Source organism: Schistosoma haematobium, chromosome 1, assembly GCF_000699445.3.
Source record: "Schistosoma haematobium chromosome 1, whole genome shotgun sequence".
NCBI classification, from domain to species: domain Eukaryota; kingdom Metazoa; phylum Platyhelminthes; class Trematoda; order Strigeidida; family Schistosomatidae; genus Schistosoma; species Schistosoma haematobium.
In genome coordinates, this window is record NC_067196.1 from 51,093,507 (window position 1) to 51,116,670 (window position 23,164).

Consider the following 23,164-nt stretch of genomic DNA (forward strand, 5'->3'; position numbering starts at 1 on the left):
TCTGCACAAGCTTTTGACGATGTAAGCTATGGGAATTACTCTACAAGTGACTAGAAGCTTTTTCTGATAATCTTAAACTTGACTAATCGTTGTTGGCAGTTAACCTGTCATTTTTTGTATATTTTGATTGTTTCCACTACTTCCAAACCCCTAAAGATTGAGCAACTATTTCATCATAGTGTCGGAACCATCAAAGCAATGGACATCTACAAGTACACTAGGGAAAAAGGACCAAGGACGTTGATGCCGTTGGCAACCAACAGTTCGCAGCTTTCCAGTGATTCCGTTTCGAGCAACCACTATCTATAGCTATCAGTGATATTTGTCTGACAGGGTGGTATAGTTTAGACATATAAGCCCCCTGCGCCCACATGGCACCTCAAGACCAAACGGTAGGTGAGAGATTATAAACAAGGTGCACCATTAGAAGGAGCCGATTACACACTTTAGTCAATGTCCCAGCACTTATGACATTGTTTGGATCTGAGGCACAAATGTACAATATATCAATGATTTATGTACCCATCGACTCAGTTTGCCAATTAAAGCTTTCTAGTCATTCCATGGACTTCTCACTAGTATAGTGGGTTGGGTGAATTTATAGAGATTCTTTGTATCTGAATGCAATGATAGTAGAATGTAACATTGTCTCATGGCCGGCATAAGAGAGAAAACAGTGTTCACTACTTTAACCACAAAATAATAAACTTTACTAAAAAATATAACTATGTGATGAAAGTTATTCGAGAAGGAAAGAAATAAACACATGAAAACCCCATATATATTGATTTACAAAAATTACTCAATAAAAAAATAACTGTAGTGAAACGAAGCAGAAAATGGAAACTAAAAGTCAATTCTTCAAGAAAAGGTTATTGATATAATTTTGTTAAAAACAAAATGTGTAAGAGTTTAAACGTTTGAAACTACACCACACACTAGATCAACTTAGTTTCGACGTGGTTAAATTGAAAAGCTATAACATTTACGTTAAGTATGCTTAGCAACAATCCTAGATGACCTCATTCATTTAAATTAAGAACGATACTAGGATACACCGCTCAAAAAGAAAACAACTCACTACATCAAATGATAGTGATCATGTTTCACTGGAAAGAAATTAGTGATCAAGAATAAATTTCAAATTGAATTACTAATAAACGATATTCTTTTTATGCACGCGAATAAACAACCCAATAGTAGTGTATTCTCAGATCAGACAATTTAATAAGATCAATGACGACTGGTAAAACTTATGGTCTCTTTATAGTCTGACAATATCATAAAAGATTAAACAAAATCAATCGAAACTTTGAAATACGACTTACCCTACTTAATTCAGAGGTAATGAAGTCATGAGCCACCTTGCTACCAGATAAACGATAAATACCGATACAATTGAGACCATAGCGTTCGACTAGTGTAACGCATAGTTCTACCACAAAAGGAACAAACTAAAATGAAAAGAAAGAAATAGTAGAGAAGAATCAAATCGAAAGACAGTGTGGACGAAGCTATAATAACAGTCTTAAAAAGAATCAAATTGCGAAGACAATGTTGAGAATGTAATTAAACATAACCTACAGGTAAATGACAATTTGAATGTACAAAAAACAGGAATAGGTGATGATAATCATTACCATTTTTATCGTATCTAGTCTCATTATTTCAAAGGACAAAAATAACTACGCAAGCACAGACTACAGATTTTTATTATAAAGTTTGACATACATACATAAATGCAAAAAAGAGCTAATGATACTAATCGAAATAGATGAAACAAGCTTCGAACCCTATATTCAATAGGTAAAACATCCATTGTTTCAATCACTGAGACACTAGTAAACAATATTAATTATATACGCATGAAGACTTGTGGTGGAAAACGAAATACTCAACTGGTCATTGGAAAGTATGATCTGTAATCAATGGCCGTAGAGTTCACATTTTTCAACTGTGAGTGAATCTGACAACGTGTTACTCGATTCTTCTGGTGTGAGTTACTTAAAATCGTTTTAACTGATTGATAATGATTTTTTCAATCCTGTTATTAGTACAATTGCTGTCTATTTCCCTTACTGTTCTCTTCAATTCAATCTTCCGCTGGCAGACATTCTACATCCGATTGGTGCTACATACTACTTATATCTGTCGGTATATGAGCAGCATATACCACACTACTACTACTAGCAATTACGTATATCAATAACATAGTAATTTATTTCAAGGAATTGAAAAAATAATTTTTTCCGAAAATTTTTCTTTTGAAACATTTCACCAAAACAAGGAGAAAACATTTAATAGTATAAAATAGGTTATAAAGAAAACTTACGGGAGATAATGTACTTCTAGGACATTTATGTAGTGGTAAAGGGTTACTTAATTGAACAGGCAATGGTACGAAAGGATGTTTGGTTTGAACAAACAATGTGCATTCACTTCGATTACTAGTACTTTGAATTGCATTACCATCTGAGTTTATGTCTTGATCTATAGTTTCCGACACTAAAACAGTAAGCTGACTGGTTGCTTTATGTTCTCTTCTAGATTGTTGATTGACTGATATATCGATATAACGACCTGTTTCTTTGTTTGAATATTCATGAGGGCCTTCTGACAAATCTAAACGATAAAAAAAGATTAGCATACAAAAAAACTATGAAGAATAAGAATATCTACAGTAAATACTAAGTTTTTATGAAGGTATTCTTTCTAGATTTTAACATGTATATTTTATTATTCCAACTCCGTCTGTAGCTCTTACGGTGCTTGGAATCAGCGAAACACATGGGACCCAAACTGGACAAAAAAAGATAAATTCAAGAGAGATGCTGCTGTACTCTAGTCATGAACAACAAAATGCTCCACACACTCGAAGCACGAAATGCACTTATAGGATAGGAATCCCATGAATACAGGATCATCAAAGCATCCTTTGTATGCATCGAATTAATTCGTATATTTCGGATTTTTAATCATTTGGAATTGGAACTTTTTATGAGCATGCTCTCTTAGCCAACTCAGTAGAATAAAACTAGAATTTCATGCAACTAGGTCCTTTGTTGAATTTAAACAGAGCAAAAACAAGGTTCGCAGGATAATCTTTATTTCTTACGTCGTCTCACAAACGTTAACAGATTTCTTTGGTTTCACTTCTTATCATGTTGAGTGATTACACAATTGATTATCAACTTCATTACTCTTACATAACCTGTTTTATCTTGATTATGTTTATTAGTATCTAGAACATCTATTCTACTCTACATTACACTATTTTCCAACATACGAACACACATCGATCGCAATTATGTTTATCCATACATTTTGTATTCTACACTCCGTATTATATTGATCTCAGTTACAATTTGAACATTTATCTGAACTTCACAAACTAAAGTGTGTTAAACATCTGTTTATATTAATATTATTAATTATAATTTTGAACTGTGTGAAACTGATAACAAGCTAGGAAATAGGATGAACTCATTTTATTTTCTGTAGACTTTGTCGTTATTTTTCTGTTTAGAACTAAAATGTTAAACTAACAAAGTAAAATAGTCAGCATTAAATTCGCTCATGAAAGAATATATATCAATGTTATATACGGACAAATAATAAGTGAATAGTAACTGCTAGGAATTATTTATGGACTATTATTACATATATTCCTATTGGATTACTATTAAGTAACTAGGTTATATGTATATTCATATTATATTATTATAAGCTTCCATTTGACCTACTGATTACTATTATACGATTCGCTATTCTTAAGTTACTTACAATTTATTAATTACAGCATCTCACACTCACAGTCACTTTCGGCCTGATCCTGTATAATTGTTATATTGTATTTTATGGTATGATGTAGTCTGATTTGCTTGTATATCAACTGGGTATGTCTGAAATACATGATTTATATAGAGAAGGCTGATATTAGTGTTCTGGACTGAACCGGCTGGGTTAGGCGAGAATCTACTATCTCAAAGGACTAAGAGTTGACTCTGAGTTGCTCGCAATGGTTAATACATCTTTGGTCTGGCCATATAAGTCGGTGTTTCTAATAGGCGATTTAGTCACTTGATATATTAACAGGCCGTAAGGTCATAACAATCAGTAGCGGTTTATTTATTTATTCCATGTTATGTTAAAACAAAACTAAACAGTATTCAAAGCACCAAACTAAAAAAATGTTATACTATAAACAATAAAATAATGATTTTGATATATAAACCATTTAACATCTGTGAATTTACTGCAAGTCTTTGGAATAGTTTAAACATCATATTATCTAATCAACAATTCCTTACATAAAACATCTACTTACTAGATGAATCAATATTAGAGTTAACTGATTCATTAGATTCTAACTGCAAGTACGTTAAACATGGAGTTTGCAACGAAGGTGATGGTGAGACCGATGTAGCCAATAATAATGCAAGTTGACTATTATTATGATTATTATGTAAATGAGATGGTGAATTGAAAATGTTTCCTAATTTATTTGAGCAATTCATATCTTCAGTGGATGCTTTAAGAGGAGAACTTATATGAATAGATTTGTTTTTCCCAAAACCATGAGATGAAGCAAATCTTCTCGTTGTTACGCTGGAACCTGAACGAGTAGTAGGATCACAAGATGCTGTTGCTGCACGTTTCATTTTCGTAAGCGCTTGATGCAAACGTCCACGACCTCGAGGAAAAGAAGGAAGAAATCTAAGCTCTTTAGCTTTACTAGGCTGTGCAGTAAAATCTGATGGATTAGATGATTGGACGCTTGAAGTCTGATCACCTATAAAAAGTATCAGTAAAATATTAGAATATCAGATAATTATGATTGAGCAATTTTCTGTTGTACAATGATGACAATGAGAAGCAATTTATCACAACATATGGTAAAATAATTACATACACATCATAAGATTAAAAGTAAATACTACCAAAATATAAAAATATATTAGGTCCTGGGTTCGATTCATATGGACAGAGTCGTGGATGTCCACTGTTGAGGGGTCGCATATCAGGACGAAGAGCCCGTCCAGCGCTACGAGGTTTTCAGTGGTGGTCTAATATTGATCGGTTCATGATTTCAATAAAAATCAACAATCTGCACAACCACATACTGATTATATGTTCATTATTTTAAGCCCTAAACTATTTATTCATATATTGTGAAACAGATTTCATTATACAAGAAAAATCAACCAAACGAATGATGAGCCAGTTCGGGACATTTTATACTCCATTTCAGATTAGAAAGTTCAGTGATTTGCTAACGCGGGTAGAAATATGGCACACTGATGCGACGGCCCTATAGATCTTAAAAAGACGAAAAAGACAAACGATTTTGTACAATTAGTAAGAATAAGACAATCTACTGCGTAGACATGTTACACAAAACTTAAAACTTGGTATTAATTGTCTTCGATAACAATTGTTGAAGTTCTAGTAAGAAGTCGTTACAGATGAAGTTTAACAATATTGCGAATGAGACAGATATAATCAATGGTACTGAATGATAGTTGAGCAATGAAGTTAATAAACTATTGTTGTAAACGTGAATCATTGGATAGCAATTCAGTTTCTAGATGATTTCACTCATTGTGCGGTCCGAGAGTCGTGGGCTTGACGCTTAGTAAGATCGTGAAAGTGCACAAGTGAGAAGTCCCAAATTAGGACGAAACAGTTGTCATACACCCCTATACTTCTGAATAGTTTTTGCAATTTATACTACTTCATGAAAAAAGTAACTTCCAAATAAACAACCTCAAAAAATGCCCCACTCTGCTTGATAAATTCACAATTTAAATAGCTGACGGAAGGAAGCAAACTTTCAACAGAACAGTTATGCAGTAAAATGTTCATTTCATTCGAGAAATTCAGAGATTACAACAGAACACACTCAGTTTTATGATCTTTCGGACAGCCGACCGTGTATTATTATCGGTTTGTCTGAACCATAAAAAGTTGTAACAGACAAAAACTTACTCTTTGATTTGTTAATATCACCATTTTCAGATAAAGCAGACTCTTGTGGAGAAGAGACAGAGACTGTAGCTTGTTTATGAGATTGTAATAATCCTTGAAAATTCACATACTCGCTAAGCTGCATACCAACTGATGCTGCAGCAGTCCCAACAGCTTTAAATAATGGCGCTACACCAGAAGGTCCAGCAAGACCAATACTAGATCGTCCAGAGGAAAACTTAGAACGTAATCTATGTGATGGCAAGCTAGGCTGAGATGAATTGGCTGTAGAGTGTTTCTGTGAGATGCAAATAATAAAACAACATTGGATATTAGAACTGTTGTAATGACCAGGCTCTAACTAAATAATTCGAATCTTAACGCAATAGAAAAGCAAGGGTGAACGTAAACCAACACTCCTCAGCTGAACTTTTATTATGTCCAGCCCCCCCCAATAACTTTCGGTTCACCTTTTAAACTAATAAAAAGATAGTTAAAAGCTCGTTACGTTCTCCAGGCAACAATGAGACAGAGAAAAATGCTGGTGTACTTATACCACATTTGAAGAGATTACGAGTTCACCTAAAATCGGCGGACGGAACGAAAGGTCAGCAACACAACAAAACAAACTAAACTATTCCAATGCGCCCGGGTCCTGCTAACTAGGAACAGAAGACCAGGCTTAGCAGAGGAAAAGGTATATTCCCCAAGCGGCCAGAGGTACGGACAAACAGGCATATAACTCAAGAGTATATATACAGTATAAAAATTTCCTTGGGAAAACGTCACAAAATAGCGTATTAAACGAAGGAATGAACCAATGACATTTAAGGTCCTGCCAAGGAAGAAATACAATCTGAAGGTAAAAATAGGCATCCTTGGAGTGAGTGTGAAATTCAAATATTCAAAATAAAATTACCAAACAATTTCTGGGGATCTAGTATCTCCAACAACTTATAAATTGATTTTATTTATCTTTGACTTTGCCATTCATGATGCAAGTACCGTGGTGCCTGACTCAATGGTACATACAAGGTTTAAAAATCCAAAATGGGGACCATTAAAAACATTTCGTTTATTGGTTGATTAGAGGAGCTGGGTAGCTATTTGTCCCAAATCCAAGATATGATGAAAATTATCTTCATATTGAATTAAACCGCATTAACGATCCAACTAAAGTGGATAATGAATATAGAAACTACCGATGGGCCTCAAATAGGACGAAACGCCTGTCCAATAGCTTACCACATAGTAAATATACTTAAGCTAATGACAGAGCTGCGATCGGTTGATGCATGTACATCAACTAACAGAGTGTGATAAACCGCAGTCCTAAATATTAACAGTAGGGAATTACACTCCTACAAATAAAACCAATAAAAGTTATGGAACAAAACGAAAGAGGGGCAAAATGCGTGGATGGATTTGTGGTACCATAAATTATTTTAAGTAATGTTGGAGTGGCCTGGTGAGACGGCGTTGGGTGTAGCAGTCGCAGTCGACGGGAAGAAGACATGGGAATTCCTGGGTGCTGGGCGGACACTGGATTAAGGTGGCCCGGCAGGTCGAAATAGCTATGGAGGTCAGAGCGCTGATGGACTCCACATTTCGACGGGAAGCGTGGTACAGGCTGCGACAAAAAAGAAAGCGGCATGGAGAGCAGAATGACCTCAAGAGTGACTTTCTTTTCAAGAGTAGACAAGTGTGACATTAACTACTTATACGGACAGACAAGCAGTATGTAGTAGGAATTGGAAGTCGAATACTTACTAGCATAAGACTGAAATAAAGAGAAGAGGATGGAAAACGAAGAGCAATCGGAATAACAACAGGATCAGAGGAATGATGAAGTATGTAAAGAACAAATTAAACAAGATATGCAAATGATGTATTGAATGTACGATTTCCATACTTTACAAAGGCACTGTGTACGTTCGCATAAAACAATAAATTGGTTTGCCGTACCCGAGTTTTCGTTCACTGCAGTGTCATCGTCTAAGGTATTTAACTTTGTTTCTAACAAACTGAGTCACTGCCAACCATTAAATTGTACATTTAACTAAAGGTTATGAACCAACAGTTAATAAGTATATGAATGAAATAATTTGATTTCGTGACAGCGACTGTAGGAATAAAGAAATATTAAAAAAGATAGTATAACACCTATAAGAAACTGAATTTCATAAAAATAAACAAATAAAAGAAAAGCTTTGAAAACAATTGTCAGCGTCCTGAAGGTCAATGCTTTGCAATTGTTGACAAAGAACAAACTACGGCGAAAAATGTAACAACAACGTGATAAACATTAGAAATAGTTACCTCTTTAGACTCTTCACTGATTTTCCCTGGTCCATAATGATCAAAGATATTAGACGCTATCTGACGATCCGAAAAGCTAAGGTAACATGTTAAGTTTAATTTTGAACTGTGTAACACACCAATAACTCCAGCTCCTGAATCCCAATTCGATGGTAAAGATGTACATGTTATCCCGGGCAACTCAGAAGCTGAATACCAAATTAAACTTTCTCCAGACAATGGAATATGAATATGCATGAAACTTTCGTTAAGATCAGTGTGATGGTTAGAAATCTGAATGAGAAAAAATTCATTGTCGAAAAATACTGAAGTCTATAAACAAACTCATGATCAAAGGTATCAAATACAAAACAGTCTCCGTAAATAACTCCAATATTGGTTAGAACAGTCCCCGAAGAAATGATTATCGTAAGGCATTGGGAAAAAGGGATAGACGAATCCAGAAGCCTTACCAAATATTAAATCTGAATATTCAGTCAATACTACTGAAATATTTTCTTAACATAGAAGAAAAACAAACAGATATATATGTATATATCACAAAGTTATCCACGAGGGTTCTGAATTACAATAATTACGCTTTCTCCAACAACTGATTATCTATAAAATTTGCTAATTATCACATTATCCATACTTTTGGCACGAATATACCAATACCATTATAGGTCATGTAATGATAATAATTAATATTGATCGACAGAGGAACACAGGATATATACTCCATCACGAACAGAAAGGAAAGTAAACTGTTATAACTCGTATTAAGTTATACGATAGAAACTTAAGTAATAGTGAATCCAATCCAGAGCTCTTCGACTGGACTTTTTTGCGATGCCCTTAAACTATCTAGGAAACAAAATAATGTTGAAAGTTTACTCCCCGCGCGGGCATTTGCATATTTTTTTGAAGGTGGCTTTGAGAACCACCCATTCAGGAAACGAGTTCCGTGGTGCCTGCCCCAACGACATGGGTGCGGTTTGCAAATTTAAAATGAAAATCATTAGGAAGTCCCTTCATATGGTCGACTTCAGTAGAATTTTCGGGAAACAATGCACTTTCCAACAGAAACCGTACCAAAAATATGTATTTTTGAACAAGCACAGGAATCTAACGTACGAATACACTCGAAAAAAACAAGTTCATAACTTGACTATGCCTACAGAAATATTTGGTTAAGTTAGTGAACAGTTTAGTGTAAATATTTAAAGACGACTGAGTCCATAGGGAAAAAAGTAAAGTAACAACGAAATGTCTTTGATTTCAGTATAAAATCAGGCCACTATTTTTTACAGTGTAATGAATCAGTCAGTCATTTACAATTCTAATATATTGTCAAATGAAAGTATAATCGATTAACTAAACAACTGCTATCCAATTTCCTCTTTCTCCACCCACCTAGCTACATATGCATAATCTAGGATAATTAACCTAATATTGAACGATTAGAAATAAAATCAATAAAGGAACATTGTGGCACTACATTTCTGTAAAAACAAAACAACAGGTTCACTATCTTTTTGCGTATTTTAGATAATATTTACATGAATTCTTAATTTGTAAAATATTAGTGGAAATATAACTGCTGATAAACTTTCCCCTAACAGTGTAAAAATATATCAAGTTCAATTTGATTTAACCCCATAGGAAAAAACACACACAGAGAGATTCGCTTACATTAAACCTGTCTATAGTTACATAATAGTACAAATAAAAAGTAGGAACAAAGCATATGATAATGATAAAATTAAAACAAAACTTGTAAAGTTAAGTATAAATGTAAATGAAAGAGAGGAAGAATAAAAAACTGAAATTTACCTGACTTGAAGAATCATTTACTCGTGTTAACACAAGTGTTTGACCTGATAACGTCATTTGATAATTACACCAAACAAGTGATTTTTTAGAATCCTATAAAAATTCAACAAAAAAGAATCATATGAAAAGTAATAATGTCCATTTTTCACCGTTATATGTTAATAAATAATCGAGAACTTAACTGGTCAGGCGTCGATAAGTAACTCAGGACCTAGCTAAAATGTGCAATGACCAAATTCTCCATACTTCATATTAATACGAAGGGATGGAAATTACTCAGAGTATCTGAGATAATGCATATACAAATTACAGTGAAAATAATATAGAAAGGAAAAACGAAATCAAATGATGGTGTAATACTACGTTTTAATATCTCGAGGAAGTCACAGAATGAATACATTTGCGCTGACGTGATCGACGTTGGGCTCTTCACTGTAATTGTAGATTTTCAACTAGCGGTAAAGACTACCACATCCGGAACCAAACTAGCGAATTTGTATCTAGAATATGAACGATAATTTTAAATCCCTTTACATATGAAGACGTAACATAAGCATAACAAGTACTGTCAATATGTATTGTCATAACTCATGAGTATATAAACACAAGGATTACATCTGAGACAAATAACACTAGTAAATTTGATGTAAAATTGTTTAATTAATTACAACCTTATTTCCCAATATATGAAAATAAGTAAAAATTTCTATTGATATTAATGATATTAGGATCTAATATAACTAAAATACTTTTAAATGAATGAGTAGGGAAGGAAAATATGTTTCCAAGTTTTAAAAAATAAATGCGGATTATGTAAAACAATATTGTATTTAGATTATAGTTCAGTTTGGAAACTTTTTTGGATGAACTAGGTAAAAAAAACTTCACCTACGACTAGTGAAAATAAACAAGACTAGTGGACGAGACCATAATTTATGGACGAACCAATGAGGTATAAGATAACAGGTCTTGGATCTTGCGCGAAACTCACATATCCATTTGGCTAAACAGAGTTTTGGTATTATAGCTGATGTCAGCTGTAAATCATAATTACATAATTATACAGGTTTATAATCCACATTTGGTACTAGTTATTAAGTGGACACTCTCAAGGTTAGTCTAGCATCGCTCAAAGGTCGTCCATAAATTATAGTCTCACCGACTAGTGCTTATCAAGTTGTCAGCTATTTATACTAAACATATGATTCCATGTTTGACTTTCACTTCTATTCCTTCATCTTACTTATATTTGTCCTAGTATTGATATTTAAAACTTTTTGAGGTAAGTACAAATTTTTAAAAAAATCATTTGTCTATGTATCAATGCCTTCATATTTTATTAATTAAATGTTTACTTTTTCACGAAAAATGAATCTACGAATTATAGCATAACTTTAAAAAATAGTAATAAAGATTTCTTTGAAAATTACAAAATATTTATACAGAAATAATCAGAAATCAAAGTGACGCCGTACTTATGTTACAATAAACTGAGCCTGATGAAAATTAAGAAAATATTGAAGTTATATATATATATATATCCAAATACTATATTACCTTAATATTTAGAAAAAGGGAAGTAAAAATACACACTCATTAAGCGGCAACAGCACGTGAACTACCTAATAGCGATCAGGTGAGAGTTAAATAAAGTCATATACGAGTTATATGACACAAACTCTAATTATACGGTGTTATTTAGCCCCCCCCTTTAAAAAATTTTTTGAGCGACATGACGTGCTTAAAAAATGTTAAATACCATTTCATAAAAGTGCGAATCAGTCGAAATTTATTATTTATTTATTTGAACACATAAATATTGGTAGAAGAGAGCGCCAATATATATGCGCCACACAAAACAATGAGAATTCGAAGAGAAAAGAAAAGAAAAAAAAGGTAAGGAGCGTAAAAAAAAGAGAACAATAACGAAGAGGTTGGTGTAAGGTAGTGTAGTAATAACAATAGTAATAACGAGGGAACGGAAAGGTACAATCGGAAGAAATCTTTCAGTTAAGGAAGACACAACCACATTTTATGAAAAAAAGTAAAAGAAGGTCACAGCAGGATCGCCACGTCTCTAGCCACTGTGTAGCACCAACCAAGGAGTCGTGAAGGACCAACCCAGGCAAGCCCTTTGCATCTTTCTTTCATACCACGACACAATGTCATACACTGATCACCTCTCCACTTTTCCCAACCAGTCCCAGAGTCGGCAAATAATGCACGACGTGAAATTCTCTGGGACGACATTCGTAGAACATGTCCAAGCCACCGAAGCCGATGTTTCAAGATGGTGACACCAATTGCATTATAGTCTTTGTGCCCAAACACACGATGCCGAACCTCTGCATTACTGACATGATGTTGCCACTGGATGTCAGCAATCCTTCGGAGACAGCGATGATCGAACACAGAGAGTCGTCTAACATCCTCAACTCGGAGAGGCCAGGTTTCACAAGCATAGAGCAAAACTGCTCTCACCGACGCGTTGTAAATCCGAACTTTTACATCCAGACTAACATCACGAAGGCGCCAAAGGTGGCCCAGATTGGCATAAGCTGCTCTGGCTTTCACTATTCGTGCATTGATCTCATCACTCACACCCCCACCAGCACTTATGCAGCTACCCAGATACACGAACTTCTCGACTACTTCTATCTGCTCACCATCCAGGGTGAGTACAGGGTTAGAATCCTGCCAGTCTTGTAGAAGTACTTTGCACTTCGAAGGTGCCAAGCACATACCATACCTACGGACACTGATTGCCAACTGATTAAGTGCGGATTGCATGGCTTGGGCATTATCGCACAGTAAGACAATATCGTCCGCATCCTCAAGGTCGAGAAGTCTTTCTCCAGGTAGCAGATCCACACCACCATTACTTACATTCATCAGAGCTGTTTCCAGAATATCATCGATGGCAAAGTTGAAGAGGAATGGTGAGATTGGGCAACCCTGTCTAACCCCACTGCTTGAATGGAACAATGGAGAGAGGTGGTTGTATGCCCTCACTCTGCCTGAGGTGTTTGTATATAGGGCTTTTAGGATGTTAATGCCACATCGTCAAAATAGTTCAAGAATAGTGGAGATAGTAACCGTATTAATGGTAGTAGAAAAGATTAGGCATCGAAGATACGAATCAAGATAGATAACTGAAATTTAAAAAATTGTGAGAGATTAAGAAGCTTAGAGTTTTGAGGAAGACAAAGAATGGGTGCACCTGAGTCAATACAAAAAATTTTGAGCCGTGTCATCCAATCTATATCACATAATTATTACTTACACATTTCTTTTGGAAGATATAAAACAATTAACTTAACAAGAAGCCTAGGAACTGGGATTGATAATGTTTTATCTGCAATTTATTACACGTTACTATAATAACAGTATGAAACATTTAGTGTTGAGTCTCACGAAGACTAGTCAGTTTAAAAAAAACAATGAAACAACAGAGAATGTCGTATCTTTTAATTGTTCATTTAGAAGTTATTGAACGATCGTAATATACTCAAATTACAATCAATCAGATGCGTGTGCGCAAATTTTTTCCCATTGGTATAATGTGACATAAGGCGTATATAAATATACTTTCAGGAACTAAGGTTTCCCTCTACTGACCCCCCTCCCAACAGTATCAGATACTAATACACGACAAAGAATAGTAATTATTTGAAATTCCACTGTTAATAGTAATCTGTAATCTCTAAAATTGTGACTTTATAAAAAGATTTTAAATTACCATTTCATACCATTTATCTACTGTTCGCAACAGCTAGTCGTAGCTTTATTCACCTCCATTATATCAATTATTTATTACCAAAATATTCACTAAACTCGAGATCCTCAATTAATATTTTCCCGATTATAGTTGGCATCTCGACACGGTTATCTGGTTCGCTTATTATGATGACCCAATTGAGACACATCGGGTGGAACACTTGATTTTTTATATTCTACCACACTAGGCAAAAAGGTTGAAGAATAGTACGGCTAGAAGTGGTAAGCATATGATCCAAGAGAGAAGTTGCACTACCAACTGTGCAAAGGTGTAATAGGAGTAAGATTTCCCATTCAGGCGACTAGCGTCTGCAGAAATGCTGCGTTTTGACAACAGAAGGAAGAGGTTAGAAAAGGTCGGTCCTAATATTAGCACACCTAGATGGTAAGGCATTTAAAGTGAAGAACTAACACATCAAGAAGTAATCGCAAAAAGACCGTGTGTAACCGGTCTTAATCAGTTGTTTATTGGGCTCTAAGATTGCGCTGCTAGGTCGTCAAGACCATTACCAATCCAGCTTCCTTTTCAAGCACCCCAAGACGAATCCCTCCATGGTGAAGGTAACCGGAAAGTAACAACTACCCACACACTCCTAACAGCACTCGAATTAACTTTGAGGTATAAAGCTTGACTAACAATAAATGATTTTAATGTGAAAAACCAATTAACAGAAATCTAGTGTACGTATGGTAAACATCTTTACGTCAGGATATTTAAAAGAAAAACAATCAACTTTGTCATAATATAAAACCCTAATTTGCAAATGTGAAATCAAAATCAACTAAAAATTATGAAGAATAAAAGCTAACCTCTATTTCAGAATCATTCCAGTCGATAGATGCAGTCACAGGATATGACGGTGTATGAGAGTTGGAAATTTTTACAGATTTCCTATCATTCACATCTGTAGTCTGATTTGGAAAACAATCACATAGTAAACTAGATCGTCTGATCGATTCAACTGAATGATAACCATGAAATCGTAGTTGTCCAACTTTAGATGAACTAACAGAGTCATCTTTATCTTCATCTGCAAGTGCACTGGTGGATGCTGACGTTGCAGAACTAGTGTAGCCAATCTATTTAAATAAATTTGAAAAGACTAGTTAAGACCAGAAGATTTAATAGAAACATTTTCGGTAATTAATGAATATTAGAAATAGTTCTTTGGTTAAGTACTTGCTTTTTATGGCAAACTTTTTCCAAGATGAAACACAAAACACGCGATCATGTATATACACATATATGTACATAAATATTTTTTTCTAGGCTTTATGAAAATACAAAGTAACACTTAGTGGAAGTGTCTCCATACAAATATTATTACATTTTTCTTTACGGTGCAAGCAATAAAGTTAGCAAGGAAAAAAGACTGTTTAGGCTTTCAAAATACCTGATTATAGTAGGTCTATATTGAAAATGAAAAGAGGACAAACACTTTTAATTCAAACACTAATAAACTTAACAATGATAGTTTTTGTGATTTTCAAACTATCCATTGTCAAAAGTGAAAAGCACCAATAGATTATTATTAGTTTGATTGTAGAGGAACACACTGTGAACACATAAGTTCTGAATTAGGATGAAATAGCTACCCCGTAAGTCTGTCTTAGTTTTGAATGGATTGTTTAGTTGACATCATTTCATGGTGCACGTTATTCTTAAAAAGGAATGAATTTATTCTATGGAAGTTAAGATATGATATTGAATGCAATTTCTTTTAAAGATATTAAGTCTTTACAACTGGGATACGGCAAATCTCTAATTACGAACGACTGAGATTCTTTTGATACGAACGAGATCCAATATGAACTCGATAGACCTGAAGACTGGTACACAACATTTTGATAATAATCCTTAAGGCGCTGGAAGAAATGAAGAAATCAAGTGATAGGGAAAACTTGAGATTCTAAAACAATAGTCAAATTTGTGATGGAACATCTATGTAAATGTGGCAACCAAGAATGGCCTTAAGACAGCAAAATTATTGAACCTAAAGTAGGGGATATAAACGTTTAGGTAACTGAAAAATTAATACAGCTTAGTAGCTCTATAGGGCAGTATGTGAATAAGAGTGTGAAGCAAAAACCTGTTGCGTGGTGTGGTATAAAAATAACAGATATCAATTGTGAAAAAGAGATGTATTAGATTTGAGGGGTATACTATTCGGATTTTTAAAGTGGAAGGTATGCAGTTCGAACTTAACCAAATAACTGGTCATACTTTTTGATAAAAATATATTACACAGCACATTGATCAGCTTACTATACAAAATAAAATGAAATATCGAATGATACTCACTGAATCACCAAGAATGTGTCTAATACGCCGAAGATGTCTAACGGTTCGAACTATTTGTGAACTTGGTACATTGTAAAGATTCAATGGTTTAGGATGAGGTAGGATGGAATCAGCGACAGGGCTATATTTTACAATGAAAGATTTGAAAAATGTAGGTGAATATTGAAATCTACACAGGGGGAAATTATCTCATGATATCTTTAATTTAATAGACAATTATAAACAAAATGAATCATTACATTTATTATGGTCATAATAAATTTTCTTAACTGAAATCAAACTTTTGACTAATAAGAAATTATTTATGAAGGTCCTTGAACAAATCTTATGTAGCTATCATCACCCTCCACTCAGCCCCTTCAGCTTTTTAAATAACTAGGAGCAATGGTTGTGATATATTTAAATATCAAGCCAAAATGTTATGTAACAATTCCACTGAGGTTATCCCGGTATCAACAAAATGAAATCGCTGGTTCAGAATTATGCTTATTGGCTTGCAAAAGACCAGGATATCGATAACATATCAATATTTCTCTGACTGTTTGAAACTTGAAATAAGCTGTTCTTACAGTTAAATTATTATAATGCTGGAGACAAATAGTCAAATTAAGTAACACGTAAGGTACTGTTTTGGAATTCAATGTGAGATTTTATTGAGGATCTCGATTTGAGTAAGGGGTGGTTACATCGTAGTTTCCATTGACTTTTATGATCACCCTAACTAACAACACAAACTATCTGCTGAGAAAGATTATACTATAAAACCAAATATGAAATGTTCGCTAAAAAAGAGTCGTAAATAAAAAGATGACTAGAAGAAAATAAACCAATGAAGGTTTGACAACAGTCTTCTTTTTCACGAAATTTAAATAAACCTTAGGTCTGTTAAATAATATTACGCTTTGCAGTATTGTATCCTATTCCAATAAGCACTAAAGCATTACGACGGTATGATAAAAACGAAATTATTATATATATATATATATATATATATATATATATATATATATATATATATATATATATATATATATATATATATACCCACATGTCCGGAAATCAATGAAGAAAGCACAATGAAACCCTGTTGCTTATCCGTAAATAAGAATAATAACACCACCCTCATCAACAAACGACAACACCGGAATATTTTAAAAAGACCCTCCCTATCCTAGAAATAATTATAAAATAAATGAAAGTTCTACTTTCCAAGGAAAAAATGTATGAACGTAAATAACACAAGCGGATCAGATGACCGGTCAATCGACAAGAGGTTGAAAAAAGAAAGAGGAGGAGGAGGAGAAAGAAAATTACAATCAATAAAACAGCACAACAACAATCCTAACCAAGTGGGTATATATATATATATATATATATATATATATATACTATTGCTAGCCTAAGTTGTGCAAGTCGATTTCCAAACTAGACGCAATATATCATTGGTTTTCAATAGCGTTTATTGAAATGACATTTTAACTAACATTTACTAAGTTGATCACCTTATTTTTCTAAGGACTAGTGATAAATACTGCTACTATCTGGCTGCCGAAATCAATGTAAGTGAAGTAGAGTTGAAAACTACAACTTGCTGATCGACAATCAAGCGATGTGAACATTGAACCACAACTTCAGCATCAATGAATAATATAAATAAGTGAGAAAATGGTAAGATCTGAAAGACTTCATCGTTAAAAAAAGTATAATTCAGAAATCCATTAAGTAGGTAAGCAATCAGTCGACTGGTTGAATTAAATACAGTTGGAAAGATAACAATAACCAGACACGATTGTAAATCCTCCTAAGTCTTCATTATTATCAAATTAGCAGGAGACAAAGTGTATAATATAGAAAAAATAGAAACTGAGAAGAAAAAGGATGGGCGGGAGTGAAGAATAAACAAATACAGAAAAATTACTTTATGTAAGAAACTACTTTGATATCTCCACTTATACTAATAGTTTGAATCTTCCCAACGATGTTTAGAACTGCAATCGATCAGTCTGGCATACAGATAGATCCAACTGACGCGTCCCAAACAAGATGAGACGCTAGTCCTGGATTCCATTGCTAGATACCATCCGTTTGAGCTAATAACTTTATTCATTCTGATAAGCCGATAGTTCTTAAGAAGCACCAGACAACTGGAGAAACAGCATTACAATGTTTTAATAAAGCATTCCTTCCAGATATTGACAAACTCAATTAATTCAAGATAGCTCTCAACGACAGGTTACAAACCTAACTAGATCTACTCAAAGAAGATGAAACTAATATGGAGGACAATTGGAAATGGACCGAAGAAATACCAACTTCAACGTGTCAGGAACTGTCGAGCCGCAACAAACATTATCATAAACAATAGATCTATATCACAACCCAAGACAAGATTCAAGAAAAGAATAACAAGACGATAGCAATTACCAACAGTCGAACAAGAACAGAGAAATTCAATCCAAAGACCGAATACACAGAAACGAACAAGAGAGTGAAGAGGTGTATTAGAGCTGACAAGCAGAAATACGTGAAAGATCTAGCAACAACGGCGGGAAAAGCTGGAAGAGAAGGGAATATGGAACAGCTATATGACGCGACGAAGAAAGTGGCAGGGAAATATAGTAAACCAGAGAGACTAGTCAAGGACAAAGAAGGCAAGACAATCACTGAGACTCAAGAACAGAGGAAAAGATGGATGGAATACTTTGGAGAACTCTCGCATAGGCTAAACCCAATGAACCCACCAGACATTGTAGTAGCACATACAAGCCTTCCTACAGCTGTCACTCAACCAACGATCGAAGAAATCACAATGGCGATTAGACAAATCAAGAGTGAGAAAACGGAAGGACCTGACAATATACCAGCTAAAGCACTGAAGTCACACATAGGAGTAACTGCAAACATACTCATCATTCTTTTCAGGAAGATTTGGGAGGAAGAACAGGTCCCGACAAACTGCAGAGAAGGATATCTCATCAACATATCAAAGAAAGGAGATCTGAGCATATGTCAGAACTACAAACATATCACAATACTATCGGTACAAGGGAAATTTTCCAACAGTGTTGCTGAACCGGACGAAACATTCAGCAGACGTCCAGCTTCGAGATCAACAGACCGGATTCCCTAAAGATCGGTCGTGCACAAACCGAATCGCGACACTAAGGATCATTGTTGAGCAGTCGATTGAATACAGGTCGTCACCACACATCAACTTCCTTGACTATGAGAAGGCGTTTGAAAGTGTGGATAGGAGAGCCTTATGGGACCATCTTCGACACTATGGAGTGATTAGATGAGAATATCGTCAACACCATATAGAATTCATTCGACGGATCACACTGCAAAGTCTTGCATGGAGGACAGCTCATAGACGCATTCCAAGTGAAGACCGGTGTCAGACAAAACTGCTTACTTTCACCCTTTCTATTTCTTCTGGTGGTTCACTGGATTGTGAAGATCTCTACATCTCAAGGGAAGCACGGAAAACAACGGACAACTTGTATGCAGCTAGACGATTTGCACTTCGCAAATAAACTGGCCAACCTATCCCATACACACCAACAAATGCAGATGAAGATAACCACTGTAACAGCAGCCTCTGTATCAGTAGACCTCAACATGCACAAAGGAAAAACCAACATCCTCAAATACAACACAGACAACACTAAACCAATCACGCTTGATCGAGAAACTCTCGAAGTGGAAACTTTCACGTACCTGGGAAGCCTCATCGATGAACAAGGAGCTGGTGCAAATATGAAGGTAAGGATTGGCAAAGTAAGGGTCGCATTCCTACAGTTGAAAAACATATGCAACTCAAAACAACTGTATGCAAGCCAGCATCATAGTCAGAATCTTCAATACGAACGTCAAGACAGTTCTACTGTACGGAGCTGAATTCGTCATTAAACATGTACAAGTATTTATAAACAATTGTCTACACAAAATACTCAATGTCAGTTGACCGGACACCATCAGCAACAGCCTACTGTGGGAGAGAACAAACCAGCTTCCAGCTGAAAAGGAAATTATGAAGATATGTTGAAGGTGGATAGAACATATATTGAGGAAATCATCAAACTGCATCACGAGGCAGATATTAAGTTGAAGCCCCAAAAGGAAAAGGAAAAGAGGAAGACCAATGAATACATTGCGTCGGGAATTGGAAGCAGACATCAAAAGGATGAATAGCAACTGGAAACAAGTAGCGAGGATTGTTCAGGACAGAGGTTGATGAAGGATGCTGGTGGGTGGTCTATGCTCCTCCACGAGGAGCGATAGACGTAAGTAAGTAACAACATTTTGACAAGCTGATTTGAAGAAAAAAAACGATAAACTACAACAACTTACCCTTCAGAAGAAGGAATATATTGGGATGATGATGTAACAGGTGCTGAAGATCGTAGAGAAGGATTCACATAACTTTTCTTCGTTCCTGGTCGGTTTACTATTGATGGAGACATTTCTGTAGGACTTGGTGAAGATGCTATGGTAGGTAAATAAAATAGATTAATTATGCATCACTTGTAACTTTAACACTAAATATAGAAGTAAAGACAATCATTTTCCTGAAATCGCCAAGGGCAAAGGAGTAAAAATGCAAAATGTATAATACTAGTTTTGTATGTTACAGAGGTGTTTTTATGAACCAACCATAAATAAGGTAGTCTCAAACATTAACACGTGTTGCACCGAAAATATTTTTCAGTACACCCGTTGACATTATATCTGAACAATCCACAGATTTAATGTACCCTTTACGCTCAACAGCACCTAACATACCCAGCAAGTTCTAAGTTTGACTATCTACCATAAACTATTTATGCTTATTGTCTCCTAATACAACAAAATACGTACATTAAAAAAAAACTTCTTCCTGCGTCTTAAACACCAAATACAGTATTTATAGGCATACAAGTAAATGTAGTTATGAACACATCAGTGAGTATTCCTTACTTGAACAAGGGAAGACTGATTCAGGTGTTCTATTTGTCTCTAAATCTGAATATGTAGTTGAAATATTCGGTTCAGAATTGATGGTGGGCTTTGTACATAAACAAGAATAATCTCCATCCGATAATACAGGTGAAGGGACGTTTAAATTAGAGATTGTAAGCGTGGACACTACCGGAACATAAGGACTTCCAGTCATCCCCATTCCAACATATGGTTGTGGAGAACAGTGCATTCGAATCAAACTTGAAGGACTGTACACAGTCGAACCAGCTGCAGCTCGAGTAACAATATTACCTGGTCCCAAACGAACTATATCTGTAGCTGCTATATTGTATGTGGCATTCGTGGAAGATAAAGGTGGGGTATTCGTTGGACTAGGAACATTTGAACATGAAAAGAAAGAACCTGATTGGGAATTAGATGACACAGTATGTTTCAAGTTGGTGGGAGAAGTACATGCAGATATTGATTGATAAGGCTTGGCTGAAGAAATACTTTTTTCAACCGGGTTCGAGTCCGAATTTTCTGATACAAGATTTGGTGAACCAGTGGCGAAAACAAGTCCGCCAACGCGAGTCATTTGAGCAGCAAGGGAAACACGACTACTGTTGTTAAGATTATGCCACGTGAGTAGGTTATCACGAGATGTCGTGCACTGAGATAGACGAGGATTGCTATCAGCAGTATGGGTAGGAGAAATAGCAACGTGTGATTGGTCATGCGCTGCAGTTGTACCGGGACCTCGAACAAGGTTAACAGATTGGCTAGAGCTATAGCATACAGGTCTTCTAGTCCCTCGTGGGGAAACACGACAAACGTGAGGGTACGGCGAAGTAGGATGCGTGGTTGAAAAATTCGTATTCCTTGAGTGTGAAAAACTGTAGTTGGGATCTGGTACCAAACGTTTCTGATTACAGCAGGTGACTGATTGATATAAATAATGCCCAGGTTGATTAGTTTCTGAGGATCCTATTTGAAGCAGTTGATCAGTTGTCAGACCGCCATCGATAGCTAGTCTTGCAACAGCACCTAACTGAGAGTCGTATGAACCAATAACAGGAGAACAGGTAGAAGTGTGCTTTGGTTTGTAATTTATTTGCGGACCAGGTTTTTCGAGAGAGCTATTCCTTACATTAAAACTGCGTTGCGACCTAGCAGTGTCTGGAGATGAACGATAAGCCTGTCGATGTATTATTCGCAAATTCTCATGTTCTGATTTGCCTGATGAGAGTTCAGTAACTAAAAATAAAGACAACTGATATACTAAACGTTGAGGCAGATATACATAAACATTTAAATGAATAAAAACTACTTATGAACCACCATGATTTCTAAAAACCAACAATTTAAATTAAACAACAGGTTGGTATAAATCGGATTAAAATAAACATCAAATGGATTTACAAAAGAAACTAATTTGTGAGATGCGATAGAGACTATTGCTAAACAGAACAGTTTAATAACATACAATCAGTGTAAGAAAATACTGTGGTCAAACATCTTGAAAAACATTTCAGATGGCCTAAAGTTACGCGACATTTTCTCAGTAATCTAAAAAAGTTTGAACAAAAGATTAAAATCGCAGTATACATACTAAACAAACCTCTAACAGCACTTAAGACCACTGACTGAAATAAACCTCGGAAGTATGTGAAGAACTAAGTCAAAGTAAACAAATAATTTGAAATCTCTTATGACATTAGATGTAATATTTACTTATGGTATAAAGCATTGAGGAGAGATCAAGAACGAGATTATGAGTTAATTCAGCATGATATTCATTGAGTATAACATTCAATTGTATTCTGAGGATTTCAATTATGGATTCATTCAATATGACAGTTGGTCAATATATCATTATTTTCGGTTACAATTATTTTAGGCTTGACTAATAATCCTTGAGAAGTAGATCTATACACAAATAAGTGTATTGAGATGTTTCGGAAATTTAGTATGGATGTAAAATAAACTAATCTATTTTTTGTGTTCACTCTCTTGAGTTGAGTCGTACCCCATCAGCATGTT

General features: G+C 35.0%; 1 protein-coding gene across 3 annotated transcripts in view; it reads right to left on the reverse strand.

Annotated features, from left to right (window-relative positions):
* MS3_00001533 (uncharacterized protein) overlaps positions 1–23,164 on the reverse strand; it is a 50,416-nt gene that overhangs the window by 19,977 nt on the left and 7,275 nt on the right. Inside the window, exons 4-13 of one of the 3 annotated variants that reach the window (XM_051209003.1) lie at positions 21,140–22,378; positions 20,534–20,669; positions 16,181–16,301; positions 14,689–14,958; positions 10,102–10,194; positions 8,287–8,559; positions 5,989–6,265; positions 4,328–4,792; positions 2,333–2,622; positions 1,329–1,454 (exon numbers count right to left, since the gene is read on the reverse strand). In XM_051209003.1, coding sequence (XP_051074417.1) covers positions 1,329–1,454; positions 2,333–2,622; positions 4,328–4,792; positions 5,989–6,265; positions 8,287–8,559; positions 10,102–10,194; positions 14,689–14,958; positions 16,181–16,301; positions 20,534–20,669; positions 21,140–22,378 — 3,290 coding nt within the window. Of the gene's footprint in view, positions 1–1,328; positions 1,455–2,332; positions 2,623–4,327; positions 4,793–5,988; positions 6,266–8,286; positions 8,560–10,101; positions 10,195–12,123; positions 14,959–16,180; positions 16,302–17,230; positions 20,670–21,139; positions 22,379–23,164 lie in introns of those variants that run through there. The other 2 variants (XM_051209004.1, XM_051209005.1) reach the window with 2 other exon arrangements.